The sequence below is a fragment of the Panthera pardus genome, unplaced genomic scaffold (assembly GCF_024362965.1).
Source record: "Panthera pardus isolate Hobbes unplaced genomic scaffold, ASM2436296v1 HiC_scaffold_6, whole genome shotgun sequence".
Taxonomy (NCBI): domain Eukaryota; kingdom Metazoa; phylum Chordata; class Mammalia; order Carnivora; family Felidae; genus Panthera; species Panthera pardus.
Window position 1 is genome coordinate 73,836,372 of NW_026526991.1, and position 25,770 is coordinate 73,862,141.

At 40.9% G+C, this 25,770-nt stretch overlaps 1 protein-coding gene across 1 annotated transcript in view; it reads left to right on the top strand.

Moving 5' to 3' along the window:
- The first annotated feature begins 667 nt into the window (after nt 1-667).
- Nucleotides 668-25,770, top strand: part of SLC2A13 (solute carrier family 2 member 13) — a 378,633-nt gene continuing 353,530 nt past the window's right edge. The window contains exon 1 of the mRNA XM_019452458.2: nt 668-1,343. Within this exon, the coding sequence (XP_019308003.1) occupies nt 791-1,343 (553 nt within the window). The 5' untranslated portion in view covers nt 668-790. The remainder of the gene's footprint in view (nt 1,344-25,770) is intronic.

Consider the following 25,770-nt stretch of genomic DNA (forward strand, 5'->3'; position numbering starts at 1 on the left):
AATAAGCATAAATTGAGGAAGGACTGGCAATGAGAAGAAACTGCTTATGGAAATGGGAGGATACAGTCCTGAATGCTCCAGAACAAACTCAGTTATGTCACAATGTTATAAAAGAAGGAAGGCTTGCCATGTGCCATACCAGCATATATTTTCTAGGCCCTTTCCAGCTCTGGCCAGCCCCAGGTTGTTAGAAGGCCTATCAGGATGTTTTGAGGGGTTCTCTCCCTAGCCTCCCATACCATGCAAGCATTGCAGGCCGTTTCTGCCGTCTGGAAGCCTGTTATTTGGCATTCCCACATTGGCCTGCTCCCCAGTTGCGGCCCCCAAGCCAGTGTTCATTCCCTGCAGATACCAGTCCCCTAAATTAAGGAGCCTTGGTCACAGGTCGCCCTCAACCAGGAGGGTGGGGTTTGGAGGTCCCAGCAGGCTTGAGCCTGGCCCCGCCCAGAGAGGGGGCGGAGCCTCTCCGCGGCCCTGCCCCGCTGGCCCAGGGTGCACGTGACCCGGGGCCCCGCCTCCCGCCCGCTCCGCAGCGCCAGCTCGGCAGGCGCGGGGCGTGAGTCTCGAGTGAGACCCGCCAGCCTCCAACTCCGCAGCGCCGGAGCTCGGCGGGCAGCAACTTTCTCCCCGGAGCGGCCGCGGCGGCGGCGGCTGCGGCCGTGGCAGCCGGAGCGGGAGCCCGGAGGACGAAGGCGGCGGCCGTTGCTCCTGCCCTCTCGGGCTGTCCAGCCCTCCGAGACCGCCGGCCCGCGGAGCCTCGTCCCCCCGGGAAGTCCCGGGCCCCTGCCCTATGTCCCGCAAGGCGAGCGAGAATGTGGAGTACACGCTGCGGAGCCTGAGCAGCCTCATGGGCGAGCGGCGCAGGAAGCAGCAGGAGCCGGACGCGGCGAGCGCGGCCGGGGAGCGCAGCCTCCTGGCGGCCGCCGAGTCGAGCGCCAGCCTGCAGGGCGCGGGCGCGGGCGGCGGCGTCGGGGACCTGGAGCGCGCGGCGCGGCGGCAGTTCCAGCAGGACGAGACCCCCGCCTTCGTGTACGTGGTGGCCGTCTTCTCCGCGCTGGGCGGCTTCCTGTTCGGCTATGACACCGGCGTGGTGTCGGGGGCCATGCTGCTGCTCAAGCGGCAGCTCAGCCTGGACGCGCTGTGGCAGGAGCTGCTCGTGTCCAGCACGGTGGGGGCGGCCGCCGTCTCGGCGCTGGCCGGCGGGGCCCTCAACGGCGTCTTCGGCCGCCGCGCCGCCATCCTGCTGGCCAGTGCCCTCTTCACGGCCGGTTCCGCGGTGCTGGCCGCGGCGAACAACAAGGAGACGCTGCTCGCCGGCCGCTTGGTCGTGGGGCTCGGCATCGGTGAGTTCGCGCTCTTGGAAGGGCGTCCTTGGCCCTGGTCGCTGCATTCCTTTTGCCCCTCCGGGGTTCCCGTCGGGGCTTGCTGGTCCCGAGAATTCTCGCTTCTCTTGCTCCTTGAGAGCCCATCTGTCTGTTACTCCAGCATCAAAGGCTCCCGCGAAGGTTGTGGGGCGGCGGAGGTGGGTGGTGTTCGCTGTGGGCTCCCCGGAGCCCGCGTGGAATCTTCTGTCACTCACGGACAAGTGAATCCGCGTGATTGTTGCATATCTCAGTACTTCTAGGAATTCCACTCATCACCTTGATCCAGCCCTACCTGATGCCCCCCTAGGGCTTATGAGAGGAAGGTCTCCTTCCTGTAGCGTCTCACTGTTTTTTTTTTTTTTTACTGCTAGCCCCTTTCTTTTTCTAGGATTCCAAGCTCTGAACTTATCAGTTTTAAAGCCCCAGTAAGATAATTTTTAAAGTTAATTAAGTGATTCTGGACTCTTTTCTTTGCTACCCCTACTCTTTTCTTATTTAGTTATTTATCTTTAGATGTAGTATTATTTTTCTCTCCTATTGTTTTTACTATTGTATTACCTCTTGCTTTCATGTTTTCCCCAAGTGAATTCCTTGTTTTTCTAACTTTTTCCTTTAAATCCATATCCACCCATTCTCCTTTTTCCTTTTGCCTCTCTTGCTTTCCTGTTGGGAACCAAATTATCTATTAAAGGTCATGTTCACTTATTAAATTCATTTAGGAGCCACTCCCCCTGTGGATAAATGCCCAGCAAGATAGATGTTTGCAATTACTTTAAAAATGAAAGGATTAAGGTTCCCCTGGCATTGATTTTTCACCCTGGTTGCTGAGCAGGGGAGGCACAATTGGCAAGTTCTTGGCAGACGGAAGCTGTTTGGAATGTGCTTGGTATTATTAGAAAGCACTTTTGAGGGAAAGTAGGGGGTTGAGACATAAATCTCACTAGTAATTTTTCTAAGACACAATGCTGATGCTTTATAAATGTTTCATCCCATACTTCAGTTTGTTTCCTTTAGGGTGCTGTTGAAGTATTTTTTTTCTCCCTATGACTGGGACTTGAAAGCTCTTGAAACCTAGAACTCCTAAAGATTTGTCCATTCACCACTTGTTTGACATAGTCTGTATTTCACCCCCTTCCTTGCAGTCTGTAAGAGGAAGTGAGACCCATTTATATAATTCCACGTTCAGGAACCGTGAGCCTAAACCCCAGCTCACTGCACTTTACATCCAAACTATTTCATTGCTGACCTTTCTTTTGTTTATTGTACTGTTAATTACTGAAGCAGGGCAAGGCTCTCAGTAAAATATTAAGTTGGCACATGAAGGTCCCAAATGACCAGAAAGTACAGCTGAAATGAAACCTGTCTGTAGAGGAACTACCTGTGCCTTCAGGACCCTTCGATAAATAACCTGTGGTTAAAGCCAAGTGATCAGGTTTCTTTCCTCAGTATTCTCAGCATTCTCTGCTTGGGACACCTGGACCATGTTTATTGTTTCTTCTGACCTAGAGAGAAACATAATTGTAGGTCGCAAGATATGTTCAGTGAGACCGAATCTTGTGATTTGGAAACTGAATAATGTTTTACAGAGATCTTTGAATGAAGCATGGCAAGTATTGTGTATTTGGATATTATGTGTACTCTTTTTTATTGGCTGGGAAAATTGAGCCCCTGTTGTGTGTAAGGCCCCCTTGGAGATACTGTGTTGTAAGAGTAGCAGGGTGGGAATAAAGCCAGGTAGGACTTGCGAGGCTCCATAAGAAAGTCTCTCCCCGGAGAGAGGGCTGATGCATTCAAAAAGGGTACAGTTCCCTAACAGAAGCTGAAAGGAAGGGCTTCCTCCTGGAATTGGATTGTTGATGCATGAGTGGTGTTTGGACAGAGATGCGTGAAGGACCTTCTCAGCCAGGGAATGAATAAAGAAAGGAAAGCATAGGGCTTGCTTGGGGAACAAGGTGGATGCGACAAAGAGGATTAAACCTGAGGTAAGATCGGAAGAGTTGGTGTGCAGGAACCATAGACACCTCTTACTTCAGCCTCATTCTGTGGCACTTGGGCTGCTTGCCTGACGGTGCATCCCAGTTGAGACGTGGTCCTGATCTGGTCCTGGTGTGACCCACCTCCCTTCTCTGAAAGACCCTTCGAATAGAAGCATTGCTACAGAGTACCATAAAAGCTTTCTTATCAAATGAGGAATGTTAAGGTCATAAACATGCTTTGAAATAGGCCACGTTTCGAATTAGGATTGTGCAGAGCATGTTGTACTGTAACATCTTTAAGTCACAAAAATTACTTACCTCCCAAAGGAGAAGTCACAGAATTCTTTTTAGCTGCAAGGAAATGGGTCCCTAACATGATTTTTTTTTTTTTTTTTTTTTTTTTTTTTTTTTTTTTTTTTTTTAGGGACTTTAAATCAGTTTTGCTTGTTTAGTACACTAAATCTGGGTTAATTTCATGCTACTTTTTAAGTAGTTAAATTTTATGTGTGGTGAGAATTTTTTTTTTTATTTTTGTTTTTTGATCCTTTTCATTCTTAGTAGATGATGAATAAGACAAAATGTGGCTTTTGATATCTTTTCAGACAAGTTTGCTGTGATAATTTCTTTCACAGATTTACCTGTGGTAAATACAAAGCCCATGGGGACATAGCTTTTGTTCATTTTGTTCATGGCTGTATTCCTAGCCTGTAGGAGGCACTTGTTGATTAAATGAATAGTGAGCAGAAACATTAAAAAAAAAAAAATAATTCCGGGGCGCCTGAGTGGCTCAGTCGGTTAAGCATCCGACTTTGGCTCAGGGCATGATCTCACGGTCCGTGAGTTCGAGCCCTGCGTCTGGCTCTGTGCTGACAGCTTAGAGCCTGGAGCCCGCTTCAGATTCTGTCTCCCTCTGTCTGCCCCTCTGCCGCTTGCACTCTCTCTCACATTGTCTCAAAAATAAGTAAATGTTAAAAAAATAATAATAATTCCTTTCTGTTAGGGTACCACTTTAAAATGGGATTTTTCTTAAAAAAGTGTATTATCAGAATATTTGAAAGGCCATCTAAGGGTTTTAGTTTCTAACAGTTTAAAGAAATCATTCATTTATTCACAAAATGCTAAGTAAGCTGTATTATTGATTCTGTCAGATTTGGAGTAGGCAGTAATTAAAAAAAATCTCATCCTGGAGGTGTTCATTCTCTAATAGAAAGATCATCGACAAATGATTAAAATACAACAAAAGTTTCTCTAAGAGCGGGAAACAGAGTAGGCAATGGATTCTTTTGGAGAGAAGTAAATAGAACACATAGGTTTTATAAAAACATTTAAACTGGGGTTTGAAGGGTGAGTAGGAGTTCAGTGGATATAGAGGGAGCTGGGAAAGGAACTAATATGTATTTAGTGCTTTGGTTTCTATTAGGCACCCTGCATTACTTACATATGCTATCTCATTTAATCCTTCTAACTCTGAAATAGATGGGGCACAGGTTCCCCTTTTGCTGGATGTGGAAATAGTTTACAGCAGTTAAATGACAAGGTCACCAGTACAAAGTCAAGATTAAAAAAAACAAAGACTCAGAGTCTTTTGCTCTTTATATTACTCTGCTGGGCATTTAAAGTAACATTAACAGCAGATGTAAAGGCACAGAACAATCAAAGCAGTATTTGAAGCATAAAGTGAGTGAAGGGTGGTGATGGGGGTGCTCATTGGGGGGAGGGTTGGACTGATTAGGATTAATTGGCCATGCCTATACAGGGACAGTCATGGGAGGTTTTTAGCTGGAAATGATACAACCAGATTAAACATCCTTTGTGTCTGGTCTTCCGCCAGCCCCCAACTTTTAAACTCTTACTTTCTTTCCGAAACCTTCTTGCTTCTTTGAATTTTGTAGTATTAGAAATCCTTTGGGGCGCCTGGGTGGCTCGGTCGGTTAAGTATCCAACTTCAGCTCAGGTCATGATCTCACGGTCCATGGGTTCGAGCCCCGTGTCGGGCTCTGTGCTGACAGCTCAGAGCCTGGAGCCTGTTTCAGATTCTGTGTCTCCCTCTCTCTCTGCCCCTCCCCTGTTCATGCTCTGTCTCTCTCTGTCTCAAAAATAAATAAACGTTAAAAAAAAAAAAAAAATCCTTTGCCGAGATGGTTACTCCAGGGTGAGTAAAGCATAGCAAGTGGCCAGGAATTACGGGAATGGGAAGAGTCTGTGGGGCCTTCAACAGAAACCTTTGAGAAAGATAAAGCTGTCAAGCAATAGAGTGTAGTTAATCTGTATTAAATGAGTCACGGTAAAAGAAGCATCAGAAATCTGGTATTAGTGTTTGCTTTAGTTTAAGGATTCTGTTTTCTTTACAAGTTGCAAAAAAAAAATCAGCTTACTGAGTGCCTGTTTGAGTAGGGCATTATTTTAGGTTTTTGTTTTCACCAGAGTTTCCTTTGGTTTCTCAGGTTGGTTTCGCTGGTGTCTAGAGTTGGGTTTTGGGACCAGGCTGTCTAATTTAGCCCTTTCCCCACAGTGTTGGCATGTAGTCTACTGTTCGTTATAAGCAATGATTTAGTGCCTCTGTAGGGAGTACAGATATTCAGATATTCATCAGTATTCAAAACTTTTCCTGGGAATTGACATGTTGATTTACATAGCGCTGGGTTATTGAATCGATCTTAGATCTACATCAGTTTCTCCGGTGTCGCCTCTGTCCCGGTGCTCCCTCTGCTGGAACACAGTTTGTGGCTGCATATTGCTGCTTGGAATCGGTCTCTTATAACTTGTTGAGTAATATTTTTAACAATATGACTTTTTTTCCCCCAAATAGCACTTTGAATTCTTATTCTTTGATGCAAAGCAAATGTGAAGTCTTGTTGGATCAAAGACTCATTCGTTACTGAGATTAATGTCAATAAAGAATTTCCTGTGAGGTAAGCAAGGTTAGTCAGAATCAACCAGATTTTTAAAATATCAGCTGATGTACTTTTATTTTTACTTTTTTGCAATTGTTTTCTTTTCTACTCCCTCACCTCCCCCTCCCACCTCCCTCCCCCGCCCCCGGACCAGTTGCCATTTCTTTCAGTTTCATCTCTTAAAGCAGGATTTCTTTGTTGGATTTATGGTCTCTACCAGCATGAAACTGTCACGTAAAGTAAAACTTTGTTTCACTTCCTCTGTTTCCTTGTTTCACACACATTATGTATGTAACCCCTGCCCCTCCCCACTTTTCTCTCTGGTGGCCTTGACATTGCAGAGTTACAGGGAGGGTTATGACCTAATTATGTTTGTGTAGTAGTGTTGCGGCCACACCCTTCTCGAGTGAGTTACAGTAAGAGGACAGAAATCTGTTCACATGAGTTGTGTGAGTTGTTTAGTGACTTCAGTATAAAACATTCTTTTTCATCCTCATTTCTTTCTATGTTTTAAGCTCAAAGCCAGAACACAGTCTAAGTTGACTGACTTTGCTCTGGTGTCTTTGGCTTTAACACATCTAATGATCTAGCACCTGCTGGTAGATCTCAGATAGCAAGCAGTCTTTGCCTTCTTACTGAAAAGTCCAGGAGACTTTTTTTCGTTTTCTGATCCAGCTTGGTTCCTTGATGCGATCCTCCCAGTCTACAGCTCTTTTCATTTCTCTTCACTTTCTTCTTCCTTCGACCTTCAGAGTAAATAGTAGGAGCACTTCTGTGGAGAAAACTTTGTCAGGAGGAAAATCTCACCAGAAACCCCAAAACGTGTTTTCTACATTTAAAATGTAATCTCCCTGATAGCCAAGTTTTACAGATACTTCTAAACTTGAGTTGGGAGTACTGCATGCTGTATGTTTCAGCCTTTTATTAAATAATAGCACCACTGTTAGGAATGATGCGGTCTGGACTGTGTGTCAGAAGCCACATGGCAAGAATTTCACTTCACAGCAAGACCGCAGTGTCACGGGGGGTCACCAGCATGTGATCAGCGTTCTTCTGTCTCTGATTTCATCATCTCTCTGTCCAGCACCGGGGGAGTCTCAGAAGTCAGTCTTCATGGCAGAATGTGAATAGGCAATCGACTTAGCTCCCAGTGCCCAGGAAACAGCACCTAACGCTTGTCCAGCACTTACTCTGTGCCAGCTACTTTTCTCAACATTTTGCGTATATTCACAGAAGCCTCATAAGAATCCAGGCAGGTAATATTCTTTTTCTTTTTAAGATGAAGACATTTAGACGGAAAGAGAGGAAGTGATTTTCTCATGGTCACAAAGCTCCTGAGGGGCGGAACCTGAGTTAGCGCCCAAGAAGTCTGGCTTTGGAGTCTGACCGTGCTCAACTGCGCTGTGACAACTGCCACTTCTCTCTGAAACTGGCATTATTATTTTCCACGATATCATGTGGATGTTACTTTTAAAATAGAAACTTTTAACATGAGTTAAAAGTACATGAGTTCAGACGTACAGCCGTGGCACATAAGGAATGTCAGTGAGAAAAGCAGAGTTGGTTAGGACATTTCTTTATCTCGCTAAGGGCTGTGGACAGCAATGCCTGTAGTCGGGGCTGTTGAGTTGTGCAACGCCAGGGGCTCCATATCCCCCCCCCCCCCGGGGCTGCGTTCACATGGAATACGGTGAAAACTGGGCCCCGGGAGTTGAACAGCACAGAGATACTGCCTGTGGCACAGCAACTAAAATTTTAAAAATGCCTTTTCTGCTTTTCCCTTTAAGCTTCTGATCTCTTCTTGGAATGGGCTTTTCCATTACATTCTCTCTACCCCTGTCCCACAGCCATTTTCTGAGTGATGACTTTGTTGAGTGCTAGAGAGACTCAGAGAAAAATAATCCCTGTTCTTAAAAGACCTTACTGGGGAAAGACAAACATGAGAACACAGTAATGTGTTGTTAACTCTACAATAAAAGTATCTGTAGGATGTTTACTCATTCTGCCAGGTCCAGCGTGATCATGAAAGCTTTCTTAGTGGGCCGCTGCAAAATGTTGATACTTTCTCTGAGCCATGCTCATGGCATTTAACTTGTTGCAATATGTGTTTTTGACCATGACTCCTCTCCACTGGTAGACCAGAAACTCATCGTGTTACCTAAATAAAGCGTGAATAGCATTTGTATTCTCTCACTGCACTTAGTACCGTACTTTAAAAATATTAAGCGCTTAAATATACCAAAGATTGTAGGTAAAAAAATAGGTGTAGGCCACATATGTAAAGGTAAGGAATGCACGGATATAATACTCAACAGGACGTTGCTGTAGTTGAACACTTAGAAACCTCAGGTACGTACTCAGTTGCTGCACTGTTAATTCGGAAAGCGGAGAAGCATGGTGAAGCTTGAAGCCTCTGGTCCACACTGGCTGGGCTCACACCCTGGCCGGCCACATACTACCTGGGTGCTAGTGTTAATTCTTGGGCTTCAGTTTCCTCACCTGAAGAATGGGGACAATACCTGCCTTATAGGGTGGTTATGAGGATTGAATGAGTTATCTTGTAAGTTGTTTTTACAGTACCTGGCAAAGTAAAGCCTCACTGTTAGACATTCACATGTAAGCTGTGCAGCCGTTGGCACGTTACCACCATGTGCCTCAGTTTTCACATCTCTAAAACGAGTGTTATGATAGCACTTAGAAAATAGGTTGTAGTGGAAAGTAAATGAGCTCGTGCATGTGCAGGTAAGTACCTGGCTTTCAGTAAATGGTAGCTCTTGTTATCAGGTGTAACCATCTCTGTCATCACCTTATGAACATTTTATAAGCAAGGGAAATAAAATTATATAGTTAGATTTTAATGTTGCTCAGAGCTGGTAACAGATGAGTAAAAATTCTGTAATATAAATTGAACAGAAAGAAAGACATAATGAGTAATTTGAAAGTGAGACAGTACTGTCTTTCAAGTTTCAGTTTACATTATATAAGATTTACTTCTAGCAAGACAGATGAAGTTTTGAACTGGGTCTCGAAGAAGGTTATAAACATAGGTAGTCTGAGGGAAGGATACTTTTGTGCTGGGGGAAAGGGGGGGTGACAAATTTAAAGCATTGAAGAAAGTAGCAGTTTTTCTTGGCTAGGCTAGGTGTAGGGGTTGAATAAGAAAGTGGTAAAAATGTGACCTGTTTGTTAGAATATAATCTTGGCTTATGGTAAGGGACCAGTTGGGGCTGTGATATTATATATGTCTTATAATGTAGTATTTTATATGCCTGTTTATAGAAAAAATAGTTCAGTTCCTAGTGAAAAAGATGTATCTCCCTTTCAAGAGGCAAATAATGAATAGCTTTAATAACAACTTGAAAGTAATAGCTTTGGAATAAAAAGAATTTTAGTAATGGAAGCTTTCACATAAAACTTCCTTATATTTTTGGGCTTAGTTTATGACTCCATGTCAGGAACTCATTCCCTACAACATAGAGAGGAAATTGGAAACTAAAATTGTGAGCATCCTATTCAAGGACTAAACATTGACCATTTAACGGTTGGTTAGCAATTGCCTGTCATTTCAAAAAGTAAAGTATAATGACTGAAAATGAGTTGCAAACACATCTAACGGTGGACTTCAAAGATTCTTGAAATACAGGCCTCATTATAAATTAAAATCAGGGTGAAACCTGAAGCAGTTGCCGCTGAGTCTACCTAATTCTAATATTTACTATACAATCCTGAAGAAGATGGCTTCTGATACTCCTCCTCCCCCCATTTGGGACCAGCAAAGTCACTGTAACATGGCCGTTGGTGATTTTGTAGGTTAAGTGGCATGTATGTTTCAGAGGTCATGCAGGGCCCACAGACCTCCCCCTGCAAGGAAGTTGGGGAGGCTGGAAAACATGCAGAAAACACAAAACCGTTTGGCATGACTGTTGAAAGCAAGCTTGTTGGGAATTCTTCTAAAATCTTTCATTTTATTCACTTCTATGTCAGGAAAATAGGTAGAATTTTTAGTTTACTATTCTTTCTCATACTTGTCTCTTAAGTGATTTCTGATGTTAAAATTCATCCAAAGAACTTAGAGTTCTCTTTAAAATGTTTTTTATTTATTTTGAGAGAGAGGGAGAGAGAGCACAAGTGGGGTGGGGGGAGCAGAGAGAGAGAATCCCAAGCAAGCTCTGTGCTGTCAGTGCAGAGCCTGATGCAGGGCTTGGATTCTTGAATCATGACCTGAGCCAAGATCAATAGTCGGATGCTTAACTGGCTGAGCCACCCAGGCTCCCCCAGAGAACCTACAGTAATAACAGTTTGTCATTTTTCCTTGAATACGCTCTGTGCGAAAATCTCTAATCTTCATCTCCTGGGGTGTAATGCACACTTAAGGGCAGCTGATTAGAAATGTAGCAAAAAGTCAAACTATGGTAGACCCTGAAACAACGGCCATCCTTTATGCCTGTGTGTGTATGCATCTTATGTGTATTCGCTCATTAACCAAAGGTCAATTAATGGAAGTGCAAAGGGGTTAGGTAACTAACTTAGCCCTGTTAGTGCTGAGATTCAGATCCAGGTTTCTGATCAAGCACCTGTGTGTGCCCTACCTCTCCGTTATATGATACATTCAGTTCTTAATTGTGAAAGCTAAAATAGTCACAATGATATTTCCTAGATTAGTAGATGGATTTAATGTACTTAATGTAATTTAATTACATGTATGTAGTTTAAATCCCTGTAAGATACTTTATAGAATTTTAAAAATGATTGTTGAAGGAATAGTGATGAGGTTGGGGGAACAGTAATGAGTGACTAGATAGAAATTACTTCAAATGTGTAATATGTTATTATATGACATAGTAATATATTGTGAAAATCAGAAAAGAGATGAATGGAGCAGAATAACAATTTGAGCAATAGATCCAGGTATTTGTAAGGGTCTAGTATTCAACAAATCAGAGAAGACAGCAGGTAAAAGAATTATTAAATAGTTGAGAAAAGGAAATAATATGAGTAAAAACAATGTAAATGAAATTTAGATCTTATATTCTCATTAATATTGATGTTTAAGAATCTCAAGTTTAAAGAAACTAGGAATGGAGTGATTTTCTTCTAGCCTTTATCGGTGACATGGTTCATTACATTATAATTTCTTAAACCTCTAGAGGTTTTAAAAGCAAGGCAACAGATTGGAAAAATATTGTGGTACATTTGTTTAAAGGAAAAAATATGCTCATAGCATATTAAGTAAACTCTTTACAGCAAGATAAATGCAATTAGCAAATATACTCTTGGAAAAGTGTTAAACCTTGTTAATAATTAGATATGAAAATTAAAGTAACATTATACTTACTAAATTAGCAAGTTGGAAACAACTCAGCACTAGTTGTACCCTAGGAAGAGCCTTTCTAGTTGTAAAATAAATTGGAATAATTTTCTGTACATATTCCAGATAATATCATGGCATGTTTGATATTTTTCATTCTTTTGCTCATTAATTCAACACACCTATTTTGAATAACTTGTATGTATTAGTACCAAATTAAACACTGCAGTGCAGAAGTTAATATGGTGAGGTCTGTGCTTTTGGAGTTCATGTGTAAACTGCTAATATTCTTTGATTTGGGAATTTCATTTGGATTATAGTATAAGGAAATAAAAGAAACTCATTTTGCATGAAGATATTTATAGATGTATAATATATAATTTGGAAAAAAAAACTGGGGGGAACCTCCAAATGCCTAGTGATTGGGAAATAATTATGTAATGTGGTAGAACATTACATTGCCATTAGAAAGAAAACATGAGCACCTGAGATATATAAAATTGTGATTGGAGGTAGAGTTTGAAAGAAGGCATAACACTGTATATATATAGTTAACATGTGGCAAAATAGTTTTTTTACTCTTGTTACTGTTCCTTTTATATTATTAAAACTTTACCTGGAATTCAGATTTCTGTTTTAAAATACACAGACACATGTGTAACAAGACTTCGGTAACAAAGTCTCATTTTTTTTTTTTTTTTCCAAAAGAGATTTTGTCTCTTACTCTGTAGAATGAAGTTTTTGAGAAATGACAAAGATGTTATCAATAATCTAATCATATGAGAAGGTGCTTAAAAGTATTTTCCCCTAACTTTTAACTCCTTGCATGAATTAACAAGACCCCATGTACATTTCTTGGATCTTATTATCTTATATATCCCAGGAAGGTTTGTGGCTTACTTTGTCACAGGGAAAAATAGAAACAATCAGAATGAGAACATCCGCAAACTTCGTCATCTCCTCTGCATCCTCACATGTTCCTGCCTGCACCTGCCAGATGCCCTGCCTTCCTCCGGTACCTGTGGATGCACTGTCTGTGCTCCTGCTGAGCGCAGCCTTGCACTCGTGGTTGAGAGCTCCTCTCTCTCCCATTTAAAGCTATTATTCCAGCTGTTTCCGTCTTTTATTGCATAAAGTTTCCCCTTCTACTGGATCATTCCCGTAAGTGGGCACAAATTGCTGTTTTGCCGTCTTTAAAAAAATCCTTTCTACCTCACTTCATCTTTTAGTTACTGCCTTGTTTATGTCCTTTTCTTTACATGACACAGTTGCATATATTCCTCCTCTTCAGTTCTTCTCTTCCCATTCTTTTGTGACCCCTTTCCAGACAGGTTTTGCCCTTACCAGCTGACCAGTGTTGCTCTTGTCAAGATTACCATGCCCTGTGTTGCTCATCCCAAAGACAGTTGTTGGTCCTAATCCTACTTGACCTGCCATAGGCTTTGGACGCAGTACATCATGCCTTCCTGAGGTTCTTTCTTTGGTTTCAAGGACGCCACCCTCTCCCTCTTTTTCCTTAGGCTGTTCCTTCTCAGTCTCTTTTTGAGATTCTCCTTCATCTTCCAGAACTCTTACCTTTGCCAAGCTCCTCCTTGGAGCTCTCCTGTTTTTTGTTAAAATTGACTCCTTTGGTGCTCTTAACCTGGCTCCTGGCTTAGAATGCCTTGTGTTTGCTGACAGCTGTCTAGAATCTCAGCCCAGATCACTTTCTTGATCTCCAAACTCCTGAGCCCAGCTGCTCACCTAGCTTCCTGCTTTGCCTCCTATCTTCCATGTACCAGGTGAGGGCATCCTTGGTGTTTGAGTCCAAAGCCTCAGCATCCTGCTTGACTATCTCCCATTTCCCACATCAAATCTGCCTGAAAATCTTTGAATCTAGCTTCTAATTGCATGTAGGATCTATTTTTCATCACTTCCACTGCTAAATCTAACATGACATCTCTCACTTGGAGCATTGCAAGTTTCCTAACTGTTCACCCTGCTTCTTCCTTGACACCTCTGCCTTCTTTTCTGCACTCGACAGGCAGAGTGGCTCTTGTAAAATATAAATGAGATCATGCCACCTCAGTGCTGCTCACAGTGCTACCCTCCATAGCTCCCCAGCTCGCTCGGGAAAAACCAGTGGCCTGCAAGGCTGTATTATTCTTGCCTCTCCCCACTCCTCTTTGATCTTTCTCTCTACTACTTTCCTTCATTCCTGCTCCAAGCTGCGCTGGCACAAGTTATCCTTCCAGCCCTTTGCACAGCCTCCTTCCTCTGCTGGGAAAGTTCTCCCCATATATCCACATGGTCCCCTCATCTTTGTGTTTCCATGGTTGTCTTAAAGTTGCAGCCTCCCACCACTGGTACTCTCTAGTCTATTTTTATTCTCACTTTTTATTACTTGTTACTTTCTATTTTCTTTCTCCTTGCTTTGTTGTTCTCAGTTCCTTTTTACTAGCTGGTATTTATGTTGCTTGTTTCTCTCCACTAGAATGTAATCTCCATGAAAGCAGGGTTTGCTTGTTGCATTCCACCAGCACCAGCACATAGCGTAGCTCGTAACACACAGCAGTCATTCAGTAAATGTTTCATGTATAGATAAAAACAAAAGCAATGTAACTCTGGTGAGTAAATTTTGAGCCAAGATTGGATTATGTATGCATCAGAAACGTGGGAAATTTGTGCCGTGGATGGGGCTAATTAAATGTTCTCTAGGGTTACTTCTGATTCATGTCTGTGGTTTCAAACTTTTTAAAGTATTTGAGAAAAAAATAGACATTTTAAGTTCAGTTAAGACATTTAAGTCTAACCTTGTTCTCAGTACCTGGGACAAAAGCAAATCTCTTTCTCAGTCTTGCAAGTCCAAAACATGGAAGTTGATTCATGTTTGAAAAACGATCAGAGACTCTCATGGATGCAGTTAGAGGTAACTATATTGACACCTGATGCCAGAAGCACCTGGCGTGCAAACTTATTACATGGTACATGTCCTTCTCTCGTGCTACTGATGCTCTAATGTCTGTTCTTTCCTGGCAGAGAGGTTTGTGGGCAGAGGGAACTATAATGATTCAGTAGTTGCATGTTTGTATTTGAACTTGGAATTAAAGCAAGGTGGGAGGGGCTTGGAGAGTTCTGTTTCACCCCGAGTATAAAGAGGCCTGATCAATTTTTCCTGACCTTCAGGTCATCTCTGATTTCAGTTTGCAAAATTCAGTGAATCTTTCTCCTGGAGCATGCTATATATGGAATTTGGAATCTCATCTTGTTCTCAGTACTCAATCCACATTGCATATTCTGTAAGAGAATTCATTAAGTAGTTAAATCCTGATAGTTTAAGATTAAAAAAATAAAAGCCACTGTATTTTGTTATGGATCTGGTTGTAAATTTAAAGGACAAAACATATATGTAAGTGTATTATGTGATACGTTTTATTTTATTTATTTATTTTTTTTTTAATTTTTTTTTCAACGTTTTTTTATGTATTTTTGGGACAGAGAGAGACAGAGCATGAACGGGGGAGGGGCAGAGAGAGAGGGAGACAGAATCGGAAGCAGGCTCCAGGCTCTGAGCCATCAGCCCAGAGCCTGATGCGGGGCTCGAACTCACGGACCGCGAGATCGTGACCTGGCTGAAGTCGGACGCTTAACCGACTGCACCACCCAGGCGCCCCAGTGTGATACGTTTTAAAAGATGGTATTAAATGTATGGAATTTTAAAAGTAAGTATCATGATCTTGAGTTTGCTCTGATCCTTAAATTATTTAGATTTAATTCTGGATATGAAAAGTGAGGTTATGTTTCAAGTGAAGCCAACCTGTAATTCTTCATAGCAATGAAATGGCATGATCACTAGTCCAAACTGTGATAACAATTAAAATAATCAATTTATGCTATGAACACCTGGCTTAAGCCAGATTTTCCAGTTTACCATTCTATGAGACTTCTAATTTTGTAAACCCCTTGAACTTTTAATCCCTGTGAAACCATCCTTGTTATCCCAGACATGCTTTCTTACGCCTTTCTTTATACTAGCTTTTAACATGTATGGTATTTATCATTGTGTTACGTATTTTTCTGTAGAAAAATACACAAGGCATAGTCATACAGATAAAGTCTGCCTGGAGCTAGCAAGTCAGGCTTCACAAAGAACTTCGTAGGGTTTCCATGTGGGTCACTTGGTAGTAAGTACTTTGTGTTAAAAGCTTCGTATAGTTCCTAGTACTTAATAAAGGCTAAATAAATATTAGCTCTAATGTTCTTGTTGTAATTGTGTTTTCATATAGCTGTGTTCTCTACCATTCTGTAAGTTTTAAAGGTGCAGAAGCCATGCCTTTTGCCTCCCCCCGCCTTTTTTTTTTTTTTTTTTTAATCCCTGTGGTCTAGCCCAGTGCCTGATAGACTGCTGGTACCTGTCTTTGATTAAGCGATATGAATTTTTCCTCCCATTTTATCTCTCTTGTAGACAGACATCAACATCTTGAATTGGTGAGCAAAACCAGACTCTACTGAATAAGTTTTCCTGGCATGTTAGTAAGGAAAACCTTCTGTAGAGCTATAATTTGCATGTTATAAGTACAAATGGATGAATTATGTAGTTTCACATCCATAGTTCCTGGTTAAATGGAGAGAGAAATTATGAAATTTTCATAGGTGATTTTAACCTTGAAATACAAAGAAATGGAATTTACTCCATCAGATTTATGACATGTCCTTATTCTTTGATGTCAGTAGGTGGCCAATTTAAACTTTAGTGGAAGTTCAGGCTATTTTCTGGTATACAAAACCCACGCAAGATCGTAATAATATGCTGTTATTTTTATATGCTGTTTCCACCTCCTTCTGTGAAATAGGATTAAATAAGTGATACTTTAATAATGTCAGCATAAGTAAACTTTAAAGAATCTAATGATACTCATGAATGAATACATCTTGTCAATATTTACTGCACAAAGTATGATACATAAAGTGGAATTAAGGGATCTTTATTTTTTAAAGCTTGTTTATTTATTGTGAGAGAGAGAGAACAAAGGATCTGGAGCATGAAGCAGGCTCTTTGCTGACAGAAGAGATCCTGATGTAGGGCTTGAACTCACAAACTGTGAGATCATGACCTGAGTAGAAGTTAGACAGTTAACCAACTGAGCCACCCAGGCGCCCCAGGGATCTTATTTTATATAATACAAAGTTTCTACATGTATACATCTTTACCAAGAATGTCTTAGTAAAGATTGTGTGGCAGTAACTTGGTTTGCGTTTTTATAAGGTAATATAAAATAGCCACAGATATAAAGGTTGTTATTGTGAAAGAACAGATGTTGAGAATTGGGGAAGAACTCGATTTTAAAAAATGAGTTTTTAACCTGATAGAGAAAAACATGAATGTTGGAAAAGAAACACATAGTTTTGTGATACTCACTTCGTATTTACACAAACATTTATTAATCTTCATCTGTGTAAGAGATCGTTCTGTTCTGGAGCATTTTCAAAATAATATCTTTCTAAATATAACACCCATTTTCAAATATGCATTTATATGTATTAAGCATTCAGAGTAATAGTTATTAATAAGCATTAAAGCTTTGCATATACATAGCTGCTACTGTGATTAATAGTTAAATTTACTTACTTTAAGTGAATCACTAGCAGACTTAATCCAACTTGGATTAAAGGAATTTGGAGATGTGAATGCAAGGCTATTGTCACAATTTTCTTTTTATTACTGAGTGGTCATGAAGATGAGTTATCCAGAGATAAGACTTACAGGCAAATGGTGCCTTAATTGTTCAAAAGGGAATGAATTCTAGGAATTAGAGATCAACATTATCATTGCTAGAAAATTATAAAATATAATTACAGTGAAGATTTGGAAGCATTTAGAAAAGAGTGTGATGTTTACTAAGAGTTTTTTGGGGTTCACCAGGAATATGTCTTATTAAACTAACCTCATGTTTTTTCTTTGAAAGAATTCCTGGGTTGGTAGATTAGGGAAATTCTTCAGGTAAGGAATCTGACACATTCTTCTTTCATTTAACATATTTAAAATTTTTTTAATGTTCATTTTTGAGAGAGAGAGAGGGAGAACGAATGTGAGTGGGGGAGGGGCAGAGAGAGGGAGACACAGAATCCAAAGCAGGCTCCAGGCTGTGAGCTGTCAGTACAGAGCCCAATGTGGGGCTTAAACCTACAAACCATGAGATCATGACCTGAGCTGAAGTTGGACGCTTAACCGACTGAGCCACCCAGCTACCCCCTGTTTATTTAATAGAATATTTACTTTGTACTAGGTGGTAAACAAAACAAAACAAAAAAACAACATAGTATTTCCGTGGAGGATAATGACCAAAGTAGTCTCTGAAATCTTGCAGAGAAGAAAGGATATGACTTGGTTGGATGCTCTGTCAGGGTTGAAGAGTATGCCCAGAGGGAGGTCTCCAGTCGGTGCAACCCACAGCTCAGTCCTAAATGCTCCATATTTATCAAATCTGGGGAGGCCAGAGCAAGCTAAGTGGCTGTTATGCTTGATAACAGAGACAATATTCAAAATATTTTCAAGATACTAGAAGGCTCTTGAAAATCAAGAAAAAAAGTAACTGCTAATATGTGTATGATGTTTATCTTTTACATTTTAGATATGCTTGCATTATTTCTTTTAACCCACACTTAGACCTGGGCAATACTGAGACAGACTCCTCCAGCGAATATCCAGTTTTTATAAGTGGGCAGTCTACATATGGCACGGAGACACCTGTCCAGGAGTGAAGGAGAAATCCAAAATATGAAGGGCTTCTTCAGTGATTACAGTGGAGAAATGGTTTTATCAAAGCTACAGGGGAACTTGTCCTCTGAAATGGAATAAATCAGCTGAGATACTCAATATTGCAAACTACCAAAGAGGGTAGGGGCAGTGTCCTTCGTAACTTCCTATTAGTGTTTATTTAGTAAGTGTTGGTTTGATTCACTGACAATGCCCGAGTCATTTTATTACCTTTAGCTCCTTTTAAATTATTAAATTTACTTTCCTCGAATTTAGTTTGAGTCTCTTTATGAAATCAAGGACTTTTTTTATGTTTGTAAAACATGAACAAGGCACCTCTGGAAGCCACATGTCTCTGGCACCCTCTCTAGAGTGCCTCAGTTCTCTTTAAGTGATTGATTCTGCCACTTACCTGAATCCTTTCAAGAAAAACGTTATGTAGTATTCTTGAAGTGATTGACTTGCAAATAATGTGCTCCTAAGCACTTTTTTGGTAAATTTACCAATTTCTGGAAACTAGAAATTATTTCACACTTACTCTAGTTGTAATTGAGTTATTTAGATTGGATATTCAGAGATTAATTAGACTCTCAAAACCAGTAGGTGCTGGCACCATAGTACACATTTTATGAAGATGCTAGGATAAACATGCATCTTCACTTTGCTGTTGTTAAAAAATATTTCACCAAAGGAATTCTTGTAAAAAAAAAAAAAAAAAAAGCCAGTTTTGTCACATGGCTTTCCTGGAGCTTAGGTTCCCGTCTCTCTCCTCATCCTCTCATCTTTATCTGCCTTCCCAACCTTCAACACACTCTGGTGTTTTAATTTTTTAATAAAAAAAAAATGGGGGGGTGCCTGGGTGGCTCAGTCGGTTAAGCGGCCGTCTTCGGCTCAGGTCACGATCTCACAGTCCGTGAGTTCGAGCCCCGCATCGGGCTCTGTGCTGACAGCTCAGAGCCTGGAGCCTGTTTCAGATTCTGTGTCTCCCTCTCTCTCTGCCCCTCCCCTGTTCATGCTCTGTCTCTCCCTGTCTCAAAAATAAAAATAAACGTTAAAAAAAAAAAAAGATTGCTGTTTCTCAATCTTAAAGTGTGAGTAAAAACACTGTTAGGGTTTCTTCAGTATAGTATACTTGCTGTGTCTACACTACTTCAAGACAAAGGCCCCTTGCTCTTCTCCAGACAGGTTAACACCCCCCAAATCCCACCCATTGTGAACTGTTTTGGTAAGACTTACCTTAAAAGGCAGCCGTTGCTGATTATTGGGTTTTCAAAGGTATTCTGAAGAATCTGTGATTTTTCTCCCCAAACAGTGGGATGACTAGTCAGGTGCAATTTCTTCTGTAATTCCTTTTATTGTGTGATGTGGAGGTCAGAAAGATAACAGTTTTAAAATAAAGTGGTTTGGTGAAGGCAGTGTTTAAATGCCATCCTTTTCAGTTTTGGTATTTGAAGTCCTGCAAAGCAGGTTTGTATGTGTGTTTTGAGTAAGAACTGCCTGTAGTTTGGGACTCATTATTTTTAACCGTACCCCTTTTGTGCTTCAATACCAAAAAGAAATGTTAATTTTTTTGTTTTTTACTTAATAGATTAAACATAATTTCAGGCCATTAAAAAATGAGGGGCTTTTTCCCTCCTCCCTTTTCCCCTTCATTTATACAAAAATTTAGTAAAGTACGGTGCAAGAAAAAACTTGGTAAGGAAGAGGTTGTAATATTCTTTCTGCCTAATTTTTATTTTTAAAACTTTAGGGGCACCTGGGGGCTCAATCTGTTGAGCATTTGACTCTTGATTGTGGCTCAGGTCACAATCCTAGGGCTGTGGGATCGAGTCCCATGTCGGACTCTGCAGTGAGCATGAAGCCTGTGAAACCTGCTTAAGAGATTCTCTCTCTCTGTCTCTCTCTCTCCCCCCCCCCCCCGCCCCCATCTCTCCTCCCTCTCGCTCCCTCCCCTTCCCCTCACCTCTTCTTCTTCTCTACCCCTGCGCTCTCTCTTTATAAAATAAACAAAAAATCCACAAAACTTCATTGTGGTAAAAGCACTTAACATGAGATCTGCTGTCTTAAATTTTTAAGTGTATGGGGTAGTATTGATAACTAAATGTGCAGTGTTGTACATCAGAGTTCTAGAACTTCTTCACTGTGCGTACTTGAAACTTTATGCCCGGTGAGGAGCAGCTCCCCGTCTCCCCCTCCCCTCAACCCTTGGCAACCACAATTTTACTTTCTACTTCCATGTATTTGACTATATTAGATACCTCATGTAAGTGGAATCATGTCATCTTCTGATTCATCCAAATTGAGCTCTTTCTTCTTTTTGAAATACATTTCTTCCCCTAGGCATTGCATTCTAATGTATTAACTCATTTAATCTTCATACCATACAGTAATGTTATTTTTCATTTCACAAATGGGAGCTTAGGCACAGGGAGATTAAATAACTTACTGAAGGACATATACCCGAAAAGTTGTGGAGGTGAGATTCAAACCCAGTGTTTTATATTAACCCCAGAGTCTGGTCCCTTAACCACTGCACCATGCTGCTTCAAGATGGTGACAAGAACACTTTTCATACAGAGTTGGCTTGAAAAGTAAATGAGGGGCACCTGAGTGGCTCAGTGGGTTAAAGGTCCAACTCTTGATTTCTGCTCAGATCATGATCTCCCGGTTCGTAGATTCAAGTCCTGCTGACAGTGCAGATCCTGCTTTGGATTCTCTCTCTCCCTGTCTCTCGGTCCCTCCCCTGCTCATGCTCTCACCCTCTCTCTCAAAATTAAATAGACATTTTAAAGAAAAGTCAATGAGACAAAATGTACAAATCTCTTATAACAGTACCTGGCAGATAGTAAATGCATAGTAAATGTTATTATCATTATTGCATTTTAATTTTAATGTATCTATTATGTTCAGCCTCAGTGGAATAGTGTAAAGGATATATATATATATATATATATATATATATATATATATATATACTGATTGTAATGTAAATTATTTCATGAACTGATATAAATTACTGGCCCCTCTGAGCCCTAGGTTTCTCAGCTTTAATTACAGGGAAAATATTGCCGCATTCATAGTGGGTTTACAAGCGTTAAATTACGAAGCATTACGTGAGGGTACCTGGTATATATAAATGTCTACTAGTGTTAGCTTACTCTGTTCACTTATGAGATATGAGGTCCCTAAGGACAGGGTCATTGTTTTATTATTTCTGTATCCATCTCAAGATCTATCACTGGTCCGGGCACATAATAGACATTTAGTAAATGCTTACAGAATAAATGAATGAGAGCATTGGAAGGAGGAAGAACAGAAGGAAGGACAAATGTGTGGAAATTTTTCTCGTAGAGTGAACTTTCTTTTAGGGAAAAAGGTGGTTTTAAGGCCACATGGATCTAAAAAGTTTTTTTTTTCTAATTTATAGGTTAATTGTTCTGATATTCTAAAGTATTATGAAACCACCGGTATGGCCATTTGAGTTCTGAAGAATGGAAAAGAAGGAAAGGGAGGATAAGGGGTTTAGTAGGTACTATAGACCTGTTACACGCAAGTAAAACTCAAGTTACACTCCTGAGCAGTGGTTTCAGAGTCTTAGCACTGATGATCAGAAGGCCTTTATTTAAACAAAGTCATTTACTGTTTGCCTTTGTGTCTTTGAGGAGTCCTTTCTGAATGGAACCACAGCCAAAGGTGGTAGTGAGGGTGGAGAAGGTCGAAGAGGGTGTGTGTGTGTGTGTGTGTGCGCGCGCGCTCGTGTGCGTGCACGCCCACTGCTGGCAACCAGAGCAAACAGCCTGGTATCTGATGAGATCAGTCTGAGCATTGGGTACATATTCTCCATATTCTGTTAGAGGGAAGGCAGCAGTTGGGAGGCACTGCATTTCTAGAATTGGTTGTGATGTCCTATCTCCAGGCCTAATTATGCCTCTTGGGATGAGACAGTGAAACTTAAGTCCCAGGACTGACCTTTGGTAACTGCCTGTGAGAAGTCTAGCCTGACAGGTCATTCCCTCAATTTGGAGATTTCTCCTCAAATGTACTGCAGTGTTAGGTCAAGGGAATAAACCAGGATCTGTCCTTGGCTGTAGAGTTAACACCTAATCGCACCACCCATCAGTTGGGTTCTGGCACTTTCCGATGCCTTGTTCTTGTGACAGGTCTTCCTGCTTGTGGACAAGAAACAACACGGCATCTATTGTTTCTTCCTCTTAGCTTCTAACAATTTAGCTTTTAAGACTGAATTGTCTGGAATACCTTCTGCTGTTGATGTAATAAGAAAAACCCTGTGGTGTTTTTAGCCAGTGGGGAAGACTAAAGTCTTTCTTACCCAGAGGAATGAAACATGAGACCAGACAGGTCATGTCTCGTTTGAGGGCCTGTCCTGTTTCTCAGCTTGGGCTACCTTGTTCCCAGTTACCAGTAGCTGCCAGTTAAGAAAACAAGTGGCCCTGAAGGAAGAGACCGCATTTGGGTTTATGGCAACACGTGCTTGCTCTTGTTTACTTATATAAATGGATTTGAATCAAGCTGTTTTTCGGGAAGGTGATGAGGTGGGAACAAGGAGATTTTTAAAAATCACCTTCCGAGGCCACTTGCCTCTTGACTGCCGGTGCTTGTGTTGTTGGCACTGGACCAGCACCGCCCAGGGGCCGTCTCTTCAGGACTCTCCCAGTTTTTGCCTCTGTTGAGGAGGCAGCTCGGACTAGTGGAAGGACCTTGGGGTGGGAAATTAGAAATCCTGCGTTACGGACTTGCTTTTGTGTTTTACTTAAACACATGTTTATTTAAACATGATTCTTGATGGGTCACTTGACCCCTCTGAGCCTGTTTTCCCTTCTCTGAAGCAAGAGAGTTGTGTTAGATTCTGGATAAAGTTTTTCTTTAACAGAGGTACCTAATTGGCCAGGTAAGAGTCAACAAGGAGTACTGACTGAGATTTTTATCTCCCGCCTACTCAGGCCCCTTCCTCAGTGTGAAATGGACGTAAAAACATGTGTCAGCCCTGGAGAGGAGAGAGAGCTCAATCCTAGTCGCATAAAATTATAAGATGCTAAATGGATAACCTAAGTTCATTATAAAAATGCAGTTTGAAGTCCAGTGCTATCCTATAGTGTATCTTTTTACGTTCATCCTAACATTTTAAGTTTTAATAGGCCGCTGTTTTCCTCCATTGGGAGTTGGTGCTCAGTTCTGGGTAGCTCTTCAATCAAATGACCTGACTTGGTTTGAATTTTGTTGTTTGAGCCAGCCCTGTGAGCAGACTTGCCTTGCTAGCTATTTGTGTGTTTCTTGTTATTTAAGGCATCTTGTTGAAGCTGAAGAGTACACTCTTTGAATGTGTTTTTCAATGGAAAACTGTTGCATTGAAAAGTGGCTTTGTGTTTTCATAGGCCACACGAGTCTGAGCCAACTGACACGGTTTCCAAGTAGTTATTGCTGGGTAGAGCACACTGGTCAGTACTTGAGAGCCTGGTGCCAGTAGTTTGAAGTATTTGTTAAGTATTAATGATGGAGAAGGAAGCATGAACCAAGTCTAGAGTTTCCTGTTGATTATTTTTATAGTATCTTAGAATAGATCAGTGTTTTGCTGTTACCTTGACAGATGTGTACTTCATCTTTAATTAGAAATGTTTAACTATATTACTTAAAGAGCATCTGGTACAATATCCAGTATTCCGAGTGCTTAATTGTTACTGATATTATTGGAATGCCTTTTACTGGCTCTCAACCCATATTTGTAGCTATACCAAATGCTATAAAGGAAAACCATTGCATTTTAAAATGGGAAGAGTGCTGTGTAGTGCTGGTTAAAATGGAGCAAGCAGGTAAGTCCTTTTACATCTTGTCTCTGCACTGAGTATAGCTAAAAATTCTGGAAATAATGCAGAATGTCGCTGAGTATTCTGAAAAGTAAATGATGGCAGGTAGGTTAGGAGGTAAGCCAAAATTTGAACACTAACTGATACAGCAATGATTTACTGTTTGCTTTTTCTCTTGGCTTTGACTTGTGGAGGGGCTGTGGTTCAGTGAACACCAATATTGAAGAAACTCCAGGAGAAATCTTTTCTTTCTAGCCTGAGGACTGAGACAGAGGACTTGCTGTGAGCTATAGGTATGAAAGGGCACCCTTCCCTTTTTTCCCCCCTCTTTTCCCTCCTGATCCTACTTTCAGGCCAGCCCCAGTTGCAATACTGCATTGCTGCAGTAGTGGTGGTAAGGGTGTAGGCACAAGATATACTCAGATAGAGCTCACTCTCTGTATAAAGGAAGCAGGAAAGAGGTTCCTGGGGTCTAGAGAACACGTGGAGGCATCGCTATTATTTTTCTTTCCTTTCTCTTGCCACTTTGTCCCAAGGGTGGTCCCAAATCAGTGGAACAGCAGGACAGTGTAGAACATTAAAGTTCTGAAAGAAATCCTGAACTTCTGGACAGTAGATTGGGTAAAGGGGACCCTGGGAGCTAGAGAGAGCTGAAAAAGCTGATCCCCTAAAGTGTGCATAAATTGATACAAGTCCCAAGCTCACCCCTAAGCTGCACATGCATAGAAGAAACATAAAGTGGCTTAGCAAGGTTTTGAGAACTGAACCATAGGGTAAACTGTTCAAGTTCCAGACTGTCCCTTAAAGAACCCCGGTGACATAGACCATGAAAACCTAATTGACAATTGAATTATCTCCTATAGAAGGCAGGACCTAGAATTTGTGTCCTGAGTCTTAACTAGGTTGGTTGCTTAAACAAACAATAATCAACACTTGCTAACGGGTTTTAACAGGACCTAGAGACTCACAACATAGTATTCAACGTTTCTGGACTATCACCCAAATTACTTGACATGCAGAGAACCAGGAAAATCTGACCAGTTCTCAAAGGAAAAATTAACAGATGCTGTCACTGTGGGATGACCCAAATAATGGTTTTATCGGACAAAGAATTTAAAGTAGCTTTTGTAACTATGATCAAGAGGTAAAGGTTTTGACGTGAATGAAAAGGTAAAAGTTCTCAGCAGAGTAATAGAAACTCTAAAAAAGAATCAAATGGATATTTTTAGAACTGAAAATACAATATCTAAAATTAAAAAAATTTTGGATGGGCTTGAGAGAAGAAGGGAAATAACAGAAGAGTGAGTGAATTTAAGATAGATCAATAGAAATTATTCAAACAATAGAAATTATCCAGAAGAAAAGAAAATTAAAAAGAACGAAAGCCTTAGGAACTTATGGTACAATGTTAGAGAGTCTAAAGTTTGTGGCATTCGAATTCCAGGAGAGGAGGAAAGAGTTGGCTAAAAATATAATTGAAGAAATAATGACTAAAAACTTAAATTTGGCAAAAGACATAAACTTAGAGATTTAAGAAATTCGATGAACTTCAACCAGTATCAATTCAAAGAAAACCATGCTTAGATGCATTGTACTTAAACTGGTGAAAATTAAAGATAAAAAACTTGAAAGTGGTGAGAAAAAAAAAAAAACATAGTATACACAGGGAC